At 29.4% G+C, this 13006-nt stretch overlaps 1 protein-coding gene across 1 annotated transcript; it reads left to right on the plus strand.

Moving 5' to 3' along the window:
- The first annotated feature begins 5292 nt into the window (after positions 1-5292).
- LOC130944999 (4-coumarate--CoA ligase-like 1) lies at positions 5293-9864 on the plus strand. The gene is made up of 6 exons (XM_057873635.1): positions 5293-5738; positions 6989-7570; positions 8507-8699; positions 9014-9159; positions 9342-9409; positions 9500-9864. Exons 1-6 carry the CDS (start codon positions 5319-5321, stop codon positions 9747-9749), a joined length of 1659 nt encoding a protein of 552 aa, XP_057729618.1. The 5' UTR covers positions 5293-5318; the 3' UTR covers positions 9750-9864.
- The last annotated feature ends 3142 nt before the right edge of the window (positions 9865-13006 follow it).

Raw genomic sequence — 13006 nt, forward strand, 5'->3', positions numbered from 1 at the left:
GAGACCAACTAGGATATAGTTAACTTAGAGCCAACTAGTTAAAAGTTAATTTTTATTTTTAATTTTAAAATTTGAAAATTAAGATAGTGAAAATTTTTTTTTTAGAATGAACCTATTTTTTAACTCGTTGACTCCAAGTTGGTTATATCTAGTTGGTTTTCTAGCGAAATCGTTTTCTATTAATAACCAAAAATACTTTTGAAAATAAAAAATATAAAGACTATGAAGTCTAGTTCAAAAACAAAAGAGAGTAGTTATGCAACAGGACAACAGAGTTGTGGTTCAAATTAGCTAGAGTTGATTATCAAGGTTTGTTGAGTTAGTTAGGAGCTATATTATGAGTTGATTACGAGGGTTTGTTGAGTTAGTTACGAGTTGTATTATAAATAGATAGCTTGGGGTTAATTGTACAGTGAGCCCTAATATTCTAGAGTTCAATTCTACAAGCGTGAATTCAATATACTCTCTTCCTTTTTTTCTCGTTCTCTCTTAAGTTTTCTGATTTATCATTTTCAGAATTCAAACGTCAAGAATCTAATACAAATTCAGAATTTTCTTTCAAATTGTGTGAAAAATGTGCTAATGCAAAAATGCATAAAATTCCCTTTTTTAGTTCTATTACTGAATTTACTACTCCCTTACAACTTGTGTACTCTGATATTTGGGGATCAGCTTCCATCATCTCTCATTTAGGATATAGATATTATGTGATATTCATAGATGCCTTTACTAGATATACCTGTACTTTTTTACTTACTGCTAAATCACAAGTCTATAAGGCTTTTAGACAATACAAAGCATATATAGAGAACTTAACAAATTGTAACATAAAAGAACTCCAAACTGATAATGGAACTGAATACACCTCTCACCAATTCTTTGAATACTTGATAAAGGAAGACATTCATTACAGATTCTCATCCCCTTATACACCAGAACAATATGGATTGGTTGAAAGAAAGTATAGACACTTAATAGAGATTAGTCTAGCTATGCTTTCCACAGCCGTAGGATGAGGTTATGATAATTGCTACCTTTCAAATCAATCAATTACCATAAAAAATGTCAAATAAATTTCCTTTTGAACTAGTTTTCTCACAACAACAAGATTATACTATGTTAAGAGTTTTTGGCAGTGCTTATTGTTACCCTTGGCTTAGACCTTACAATAAACACAAACTAAAAAGTATGTCACATAAGTCTATTTTTATTGGATATTCTGCATATTACAAGGGTTATAAATATTTATCACCTAATGGTAAGGTTTATATGTTGAGACATGTACAATTTGATGAGTCTGATTTTTCCTATCATCAATCATTTACTGCGTCATCTCATCAAATTATTGACAAATCTGATCTATGAATTATGATTATGCTCCTCTCTTCTCTAATACATCTTTTCTTTCAACCACATTACCACTTAGTTCAGTTCAGACAGTTTCTTCCCAGACACAATAAAACAAATCACTCTTCACAAGTTTCACATACCTCTACCGCTCCAGACATTCAAAGAGAAACTTCTCTCAATGCAGTGAAACCATAGAATAATCAATCTCTGTAGCCTATTGATACTGGTATTCCTCATTTTAATATGTCACCTAATATTAGTATACTTCCTTCTACTAATACTCATCCTATGTGAACCATTAACCAAGTTTAAAACACAAGGTGACAAACCAAAAGCTTTCTCTGCTTCTGTTGCTATCACTAACAATAAAGAATAGATTCCAAAGTCAGTCATTACTGCGTTACAATTCTCTCATTGGAAGCAAGAAATGGTTGAAGAGTATAAAGCCTTGATGAGAAATAACACATGGACAGTGGTTGCTATGCCTCAAGAGGCTAAAGTTATAGGTTGCAAGTAGATATTTACTATTAAAAGACAACCTAATGGCAATATACAAAAGTATAAGGCCAGACTTGTAGCTCAATGCATCCATCAAGAGGAAGGATTTGACTTTGAACAAGTTATTGGTTCTGTAATCAGGCCAACTACAATTAGATTGGTCATAAGCATAGCTGTTTCAAAGAGTTGGACAATGAGAAAGTTTTATTTTAATACTGCATTCCTCAGTGGGAATTACATCAAATCATACATATGAAATAACTAGTGGGGTTTGAACAACAGTCCTCAAATTATGTTTGCAGATTGAATAAGTCCTTATATGGCGTAAAGCAGACACCAAGAGAGTGGTTTATGAAATTAAGCACTACTTTAAACAGTTTTGGGTTTAAAGCCACAAAATTTGACACTTCCTTATTTGTTAAACAAAGCTCTACTTCTATTATGTATATACTTTGTTATGTAGATGATATAATTATAACTGGTAGCTCACCAAATGATATAGAGTCCATGATACAACAATTGGATAATGTATTCTCTCTGAAAGATTTAGGAGAATTGAATTATTTTCTAGGCATCGAAGTACACAAAACAGATACTGGCTGTTTACATCTATCATAAACTAAGTACTTTAATGTTCTTTTGTCTAAATTTGGCATGTCAGAGGCTAGTCCAATGCCAACACCAATAGTCTTTTCCCTTCATTTGCCTTCTTCCGGGTCTAAAAAATTTGAGGTCCCGAAGCTATATAAAACTGTGGTTGGTTCACTTCAGTATGCGACTATAACTAGACCTGATTTATCTTATGCTATGAGTAAAATTAGTCAGTTTATGCACTATCCTTTGGTTGCTTATTGGAAGGTAGCTAAATGTGTGCTTCGGTATCTTCAAGAGACAAAAGAACATGGTCTGTTGATTCGAAAATGCAGTGACTACAGGCTTTATGGGTTCAATGATTCAGATTGGGCTGCGGATCTTGAAGACAGAAGGTCAGTATCTGATTTTTGTGTATTCTTGGGCACTAATCTTGTGTCCAGTAAGTCTTCCACTGAAGCAAAGTTCATGAGTCTAGCATCGTGTGAAGCAGAATTGGTATGGCCGCAAAATTTCCTTGAAGAATTGCAAGTATCCTTGAAGACAGCACCAACAATCTATTGTGACAACATGAGTACTGTACTTCTTATAGCAAATCCAGTTCTTCATGATCACACAAAACACTTTCAACTGGATGTTCAGGTTGTTAGAAACAAACTGAGGACAAACTCCCTTCATGTAGTGCATATCCCTGGTGTGGATCAAGTTGCTGATGTTCTCACAACTGTCATGGAGCTGATTTCATTTTTTCATTCATTTCCCTTATATATATGTTTTATTATTCAGTGTTGCTTTGCTAATTCTGCCGCATATGATGTGATTCTATTTCTCCTATTCATGATCTGCTTCTCAATTTCAAGAAATTCAAGATGTCTTTCCTCAAAATGTTGTTGATGGTTTGTGGCATACAAGTAAACACAATTCAATTGGACTAGTTTTTTTGGTCACAAATTGGACTAGTTGTGTGTTAGCTGATCATGGTGGAACATGAATTCAGGTGACTTTTTTGTTGGATTTGGATCCTCTAAAGTTTGAATTTCACTTTAGAGAGTAAATTGTAATCTCTCACCATTTATTTTATAGGTGGGGCCAAGAGTAAATATGATAGAGAAACCATTCAAGGATAGAAGATCACACTTTATCCTCTAAAATAAAAATTCAAAATTTAGATGATCCAAATTTCTTTTCTTTTATACCAACAGGGTCGAAGCCCAGTGGGTGACTTTATTCAGTGCTGGTTATCTTGAGAGTTTTACAAATCAAATTTTTTATAAATGTTATCATAATCTAATTGGTAATCAAATTAGTTAGACTATGATTTCTGATTTAAATATTTAATGGATGAGTTACAAATTAAATTGATTGATTCAGTAATAATTAAATAATTATATAAATTTTACTTTTTCATTTGATAATAAGTATCTTTTTTTAGTTTTATTTTATATTAAATTAACTATTATTTTTAGATTTTAATAACTAATTAATCAGTTTATATTAATATAATTTTTAAATGAACCAATTAGACCAATTTTTATTAGATTTGATTAAGTTTGACCGAATTAATTGTTTAACCAATTTAAATGATGATTTAACTCGATTTAATAATTATGCTTTTTATAGTTTAGATGGCTCTTCGCTAGTTTAGGACAAAAACTTAAGGAACGTGGTCTATTATGTGTTCATGTTTTTTTTTTAATATAATCCTACGGTAAATTTGACCAAAATTTTGATAATAATTAGTGTTTTTTCTACATTGATAACCACTGTCGTCGAACCGTTCCTAGGCCGTTAGATTTCTACATCTACTCCTTTCTTTTAAAAAGTTTAATTTTGACACACTTGACATTGTAAAACATTTTATACAAACATTTAATTATATATATATATATATATATATATATATATATTTTAAATGTCTATTCACACCGTTCATATAAAAAATAGTTATATTTACTAATATATCGTTATATAATTAGATGCAACATAAAATTATTTTATATTAACAATACACTAAAATTAAATTCTTATATTAATACCTAAATGGTAAATATTTTTTTATATATTTTTGACACACCAAATCATTTCAATTCCATTCAAATTCTATCAAAAATTAAGAATTTAGTTTTAGTTATAACATAAATACACGAAATGCGCGAATTAATTTAATTCCTACTTTTTATCCAATCTATTCTAAAAAAAATTGACTTTAAAATCAAATCAAATCAATTTCAATTTTTTCAAATACTGTAATTTACCTTAAATAGAAAGTCACAAACACAAGAATTTGATAGAAAAGTTATTATGATTCACTAACAGATATTATAGATTGCTTTTATTAATCTTCATTTTTATGTCAACTTACTTATTTCAAACAGATATTAGCATTATTTTACTGGCTATAAAAATAGCCTCTGCTTCCCAATCTTTTCTTTATAATTAAAAATTTAGTTTAAAAAATATTATTAGAAGTAAATTCATAAGTTAGAAATATATAGGTATTCCGTTTGAGTATTATAAAAAGAAGGATGTGGATAGGAATGACCCTACAGATACCATGGTTGATGAGGTAAGAGATATCAATTGATTCACCAAAATAGATACACCATCTATACCAATTCATTCACTAAACAAGAGTAATGTAGCTGGTTTTAGCAACATTATAGTTGGCCTATGTCAGTGACATGATTCAACAAATCTTTACCAACAATAATGTCATGACAAATTTGGAATTGCATACTTCACTAGTAACATTGCTAACTCACACACCGTGCACAAAGCATGACCAAGAAAAATGTCAATATATTCTCACATTTGCAACCTTCATCATCATAGCACAAATTAATTTCTCATCATAATTCACAACATTATTCAATTCCAACATGGGAACCTGCATGGAGAATTTTAATGAGGAGGAACACATTTTTCGCAGTAAATTCAAGCCGGTCCAAGTTCCGGACAACGTGACGCTGCCGGAATTCGTGCTCGAAAACGCCGAATTATACGCCAACAAGGTTGCATTTGTGGATGGTGTGAGTGAGAAAGCTATGACTTATAGTGAGGTGGTGAGAGACACAAAGAGATTGTCAAAGGCATTAAGGTCTCTTGGTTTAAGGAAGGGGAATGTGGTGATTGTGGTGCTTCCAAATGTGGTAGAATATGGAGTCATTGCTTTGGGAATAATGGCTGCTGGTGGTGTGTTCTCAGGAGCAAATCCAGCATCACATGTTTCAGAGATTAAGAAGCAAGTAGATTCTGCTGATGCCAAATTAATTGTCACAGATTCTACAATCTATGATAAGGTAATTGTTTTAAGTAGAATTATATGTATATATATTTTTTGAAAAATATTATTCATACATCAAGTATTTTTGGTACCGGTATAAAAATACGGTTGTTACTAATTAATTGTGCATTTAGTAACGATTGTTCTTTTTTTTCTTTGTTAGATAAGTTTTTGGTTATTGTATAATGCACAATTTTTTTATTGTTAATTTCTATAAAATTTCTCTGTTTTTGGTTTAAAAGTACTTTAAGAGTTTAATTAAAAAATATTTTAAGCATAGTTGTTAAATTTACAAGTACTAAAAGGTAATTTTATTTTAATAAATGTATTAAACAGTTTAATGCTTTATTTTTTAATATTTTTTTATATTAAGTATCTTATCAAATATCCTAAAATACTTATTATCAATACTATATTTTAAATATGGAAAAGTATATGAAACCAACTAATAATCAGCCAAGAATGGAACAATATAACTAATTATAATTAGTTTTATTACTTTATAATTTAATTTGTTTGTTAAATTATTGTTGACCACGTTCAAAACATGAGGGAAGATATACTAGTGTTAGGAGAGAATCACGTAATAGATGCTTTGATAATTTATTAGTTGGTTCCATATAATTAATTATGTTTTATTAATGTGTAACACATGAAACATAGAAATTATATCCAAAACCATCTAATTTACAAGAAAAAGAAACATCCCTGTGCCTAAGTAGCAACATCCGGTTAAAGTCACCGGTGTCTCTGGTTTACCAGTTGGCTGATTCTTGGCTTATATAGAGTTGATTCCCTAGCATTGTTGTTTACATATTTAATTTCTCTTTATCTTTAATTTTTAAAGAGAAATATTAACATACCATCAAAATTTATTATTTTTTATTATCACTTAACTATTAAGTCACTTTTTTAATCTAGTAATCTAACAACATTTAATAGAAATAAATTAATTGTAGCAGATCAAGACCAATCTTCTTGAATTGTTTCTGAATCAAAACCTGAATAAATAAGATAAATTATACTATATATGAATTTTATGAGAACTGTATCAAAAAAGGTAAAAATTGAGGTGTAGTCGACTTCATGTAAAGTTGATAACTGAGAGCGGTTAAATGATTTGACTAATTTGACTAAAATTTCATCTAACGACTCTCAACTATCAACTTCATATGAAGTCGATTGCACCTGAGTTTCTTTAACTATTTATATATTTGCATTTAAACTATAGTATTTGAAACTTGTTGAGTTTGAAATTTAACACAGGTGAAAGCTCTAGAGTTGCCTGTAATTGTGCTAGCTGATGAGCCAATTGAGGAAGCTATGAACTACAAAAAACTACTTGAAGCCGCGGACCGCGCCGGCGACGATTCGGCTAAAGAACCAATTCATCAGAATGATCTGTGTGCCATGCCATTTTCATCAGGAACCACAGGGCTCTCAAAGGGTGTGATGCTTACTCACAGAAACTTAGTAGCAAATCTTTGCTCAACACTCTTCGGTGTGGGACAAGAAATGATTGGCAATGTGACAACACTAGGACTAATCCCATTCTTTCACATCTATGGCATAACTGGAATATGTTGTGCCACTCTTAGGAACAAAGGGAAAGTTGTGGTTATGGAAAGGTATGATTTGAAGACATTTATTACTGCATTGATCAAACATGAGGTCAATTTTGCACCAATTGTGCCCCCAATTATTCTTGGATTGGTGAAGAATCCAATAGTGGATGAATTTGATCTTAGCAAGCTTAAACTCCAAGCTATTATGACTGCAGCTGCTCCACTTGCACCAGAAGTCCTTAATGCATTTAAACACAAGTTTGCTGGTGTTGTTGTCCAAGAGGTGAATACATTATCCTTGTTTTTACAATGTTGTTAATTTATTAATGTGGTTATTATTTTCAGATGGACAGCAATAAAGGTGTGCCTTTAAAATATTTTCTCTTACACTTTTGTTTTTCACTCTTGCTGTGTTTTTTTAACTCTAAAATCTTGATATATTCTAACTCAATCTATTTATGTATAAATTGCATTTAATACAGTAAAATAACAAGATAAAAAGAAAATGAAAAAGAGTATTTTATTTTTTAATGTTTTAAATTTTTATAAAAATCGTTTTTCTTTCAAATTAATGTTATATATATATAGATATATATATACACACACACATACACAACAGTTTTTAAAAGTTTAATTATTCTATTGATTTGTCAAAATTTTAATTAGGTTTTTTTAATTATTTTTATTAAAAATAATTTTTTTAATTTTTTTTAATATTTGGTGTAAAATAAATTATAAAATATTCTAAAAGCACAATATTTTAGAATTATTGTGCTTTTTTTAAAAGATAATAATTACTAAAAATTTAATTATAATTTTTTATCTAATATAAAAATTTAATTAAAATAATAAAATTATAAAAACTAACACAATAATTAAACTATTCCTATCTTACTGGTGAAAAAGTTTCTATTAGTATAAAAAAGTATAAAAAACTAATTACGATGTAACTAATTTGGAGTCAACTAGTTTAATAATAACTTCTATTTTTAATTTTTAAATTTGAAAAATTAAGATAATGAGAGATTTTTTTTATAATAGACTTATTTTTTAACTAATTAACTCTAAATTGACTACACCCTAGTTAGTTTTCTCACAGAATAGTATTTATTAGTAACACTCCAAGTTTCAATGGATTGCCTAAATGACTAAGAACAAGGATCATTTCTCTTGCATAAATTTGAGTGAAAAGATATAAAATGGTATTATTGTTGGGCAGGCATATGGACTAACTGAGCATAGCTGCATCACACTTACCCATGCAATAAAAGACGCTGGGGTTCTACACAAAAATTCAGTGGGGTTCATCCTCCCAAATTTGGAAGTTAAATTTATTGATCCTGATACTGGTCGATCCCTCCCAAGGAACACACCTGGGGAAATTTGTGTCAGAAGCCAATGTGTAATGCAAGGTAAAAAATATACAATTTGCAACTACTAAAACGTAATTGTACGTGTTCAATTGTAAACAAAAATGTTATTTTTATATTAAAATTAGTCACTAAAATCATCTACTTGTATTTATATATAAATATATGTGTAATTTAATTTATTTTTAATATATATTTGATACTGATCACTAATTTTAGTGGTTGATTTTAATATATACCTAACATAGTCGAATTATAAAATTATACCGGGATATGTGATAATATGAATTTTGATTTGATTTAATTTTTTACTCCACATGATTTTCTGAGCATTTACATTTGCATTGTTCACACAGGTTACTATAAACAGGTTGATGAAACTGCTCATACAATTGACAAGGATGGATGGCTTCACACTGGGGATGTAGGATACATAGATGATGAAGAGAATATATTTATTGTTGATCGCATCAAGGAGTTAATTAAATACAAAGGATTCCAAGTAAGTTGATTTGGTTAATTAGAATAACCATTATAAGTTATAACTTTGAAAGAGTTCAATTTAATCTTATAATAATAATATGATCTCAATTCTAATAACTTTCTATAAACAATTTTGCCATTGTGAATGTTTTAAACTTTAGCCATGAAATTTTGAAACATGTCTTTTTTGGATGAATGAAGGTAGCTCCTGCTGAGTTAGAGGCCATTTTGTTATCTCATCCGTCGGTAGAAGATGCCGCAGTTGTGCCGTGAGTAACAAGCCACCATCGATCTTTGTCACTCTTTTTGAAATTCCTACAAAGTTTTGTCATTTATTGAAGATTGTGATGATGGTTCAGGTTGCCAGATGAAGAAGCAGGGGAAATCCCAGCGGCGAGTGTTGTCGTGAGCCGCGGCGCAAGAGTGACCGAAAAGGAAATCATGGACTATGTTGCTTCAAATGCTGCACATTACAAGAAAGTGAGGGTGGTGCACTTTGTAGAAACCATACCAAAATCACCTTCTGGGAAGATAATGAGAAGGCTTATCAAAGAGAGGATGGTGAAAAAAATGAAGACAAACTCCACACCAAAATCCAACATTTCTTAAGTCATTATATCATAATGTTATTTATGCTTTTCATGTGGTTGATGATTTATTTACTGTTTTGGTTTATGGAGGCAGAACAAAGTGAATAAATTGCTGCATATTTAATCATTGGTTATATGGTTTTTTATTCACTAATTTAATATAAGTACAATTGGATGGTAGTAAAGTCAATTATCTACTGTTTGCTAGAACCAAAAATGCTACATTGGAGTTTCATTTGATCAGGAAAAGTCAAAATCAAAATCCAGCAGCGTTATTGAAATAGAACTTAATCATCTGTCACATTCACAACCCTGTTGGTTAAGTAGCATGTTTGTTTGCAACAATGAGAATATAAGAAATTTCAAATTTATGTTTAACTTGTATTATAATTTATCTACTATTTGATTTGATCTAAAAAATAGGGTCCTTCTAGTTTAGGTATGTTCAATGATTATATAAAGCTTCTTTCTCAATATAAACCTTTTTCGATTTGCATTGCATTCTTCAACGTAATAAGTTCTTTTCGTTTTTTTTTTGTTTTTTTCTCTGCTCTTGTCGTTCTTCCCTGCTCTCTGCATTTATCTTTGGTTTTTTCTTTGTTTTCAGATTTCAATAGCATATAAAAACAATGAATGATTCAATTTTAAATTAGTTGAATAAGAGCGATTTAGATTATTGACGAGATTTGGATTATTCAATTTTAAATTGAATTAAATGGAATACAATTGTTACATTCTAGACATAACTGTTCTGAATTGAATGGAATTGGATTGAATTGAAGAAGCCCCAAACCATGTTCAAAATCTGGCAATGCTAGATATTTTAGCTCCTGTTGATTTTTTTTTTTTAGTCGGTGGATTGGACAACCCCCAATTCTAGGTACTCTAATGGATTGGACAATCCCCAATCCTAGGTACACAACACAGCAGCTCCTGTTGAATGAATTTGTACCTTTCCCGTCAAAAACAGAAAAAAAAAATAGAAATCAGTAGCCCAATAATGACAACATATATTTGAATTTTGGACTTTTGGGTTAGCAAACATCATGTAACATATATTTTCTCATGGGCACACACTATGACTCTGTTGTGGAGCACTCTTTCATATTCGAGTCCATGCCGTTACGCAAAGTCTCAAACACATAACAGGGCCTTCTTTCTTTAAAACCGCCACATATAATCGCAGTTCAAAGAAATTATTTTTAACCTTGGCAATTGGCATACATAAGTAAGTATTATTTCAACAAACTCGTGATTCTTTAGAGTGGGACAATTCCACATGATATTATCCAACGAACAGCAAAATCATCACTGATTTGTTAAATATGCAATTAGTTTTTCTACTTAATGATGGTGCGCGCGCGTTTTATGGAATATATAACGTGGCTTAGAACATGGGCATCCATGACTTTTTCTATGTCGGCAAATTGTAATGTTAGGGACACATGAAATTGCACCTAAAATATGAAAAATTACCATTAATTAAAGAACATGGAACATGTAATCGGCAATCGAATAACATATATATGTTCAGTTTTCCCACTCTTTACAATACCATAAGAGTGTCCTCTACGTTTCTTGGCTAGCTTCAAATGACGCTAACTGCAACATTTGCAACAATAATATTCTAAACTATGGCATGATATACATAAATTTAATAGGATAATGTTATTATTAATTTATGAGAAAGTATAGAAAGTTAATGGAGTATTTATACAATATGTATAATGGAGGTATAAGGATGTTTGATTTAATAGATTATTTTGGATAGTATAAGTATATTGTATTTGAAAAATCAGTAATATTTTATTCTAAATGTTTTTTAATTCATATTGAGTCAAATAAATAGTTCATTATACACATTATACAAAAACTCCATTTAACTACCGACCGTGCAGAAAAGAGAAAGAATAGTGAATGCAAACTTACGAAATTCATCTCACTTACTTCTCCCCGATGTATGTAGGATGTAGCTATGACATTGATTCCAAAAAGTACGCATGTAGCACTACTAAGCTACAATATTCCTAACTTAATCTATCTACTGTGTATTTTAATTTCTCTTTTATGCTGAAACATAAGCCATTGTTGTTTCTTGTTACATCACGGATCGGAGTATGCACAATGTAATAATTATGTCTTTATTTTTTTAATTAAAATTTTTATACTATTTTTAATTTTATAATTAAATTTTTATTAGTCTAAAATATATTAGAGTTAACAAAATAATATATATAAATTATATATAATACAAGATTGATTTGATATTTTTTATATATACATAAGTTTTAGAAAAAAATTAATATAAAATAAAAATATGTAACGAACATGTTTGAAAGTATAATTAAACAGCGAGTGATAATAGCATTTTTTTAATTATGTAATCTTTTTTAAAAATTAATTATCATGTGTCTTCTAATGTTAATATTCATGAGAAAACTTTAAAATTTCATTTTAATAAAAATCACAATAAATACATTAAAAAACTTGAACTTTACATGTTTTTATAAAATTTTTATTGATAATTTTAACATGTATTTTTAAGATTTATATTAGCTAAATTATTTTCTATTTTTATTATTAATTCTTTTCTGAGAAAGGGTTCATAAAGCTTAAGAATAATTTGCAAATAACAAATAATAAGAGAGTTTATCGGATATATTGATCCTTTTGTTGTTTTGAATAAGGACTTTTTTTATAGTTATATTTCTTAGGGTTTAATTATTTTATAATAAAATTTATTAAAAATTTGTTTGTTTAATATACATATTAAAATTTTAATTGAAATCAATAAAAAATTAATTTGTAAAAATTTTGTTAATAATTAAAGTATTTAATCATTTTTTTAAATGATTTAACTATTTCATATTTAAACACTTTAATTTCATTTTTTAATAAATAAAATAAATATTATAATTTCAGATTTAGACCCACGTCAGGAATTTATGTTTATACACTTTATGATTTATCTCATTTTTACCATGGTCGAATTACTTATACACATATTTCATCTCTGATATAAATAAGATAAGTAAAAAAGTACAGCAGTATAATTCATCTATGGTGAGTTCTTTGGTGGCATGGTTTTGGATGGCTAAGAATACCTATGTGTTGACTGGCAAATAACTTTGCAACATATGGCATGTATGGCAACCCGTAGAATAGTGTACTAAAGGAAGAGTGTGGTAAACGACAAACATTAATTGCAATGGCAAATATGAAAATTGGCTTCCAGAAAAGGAGTTTTATTGAGGTGGGCTATTTGAGGGGATTGAA

Source organism: Arachis stenosperma, chromosome 1, assembly GCF_014773155.1.
Source record: "Arachis stenosperma cultivar V10309 chromosome 1, arast.V10309.gnm1.PFL2, whole genome shotgun sequence".
NCBI classification, from domain to species: domain Eukaryota; kingdom Viridiplantae; phylum Streptophyta; class Magnoliopsida; order Fabales; family Fabaceae; genus Arachis; species Arachis stenosperma.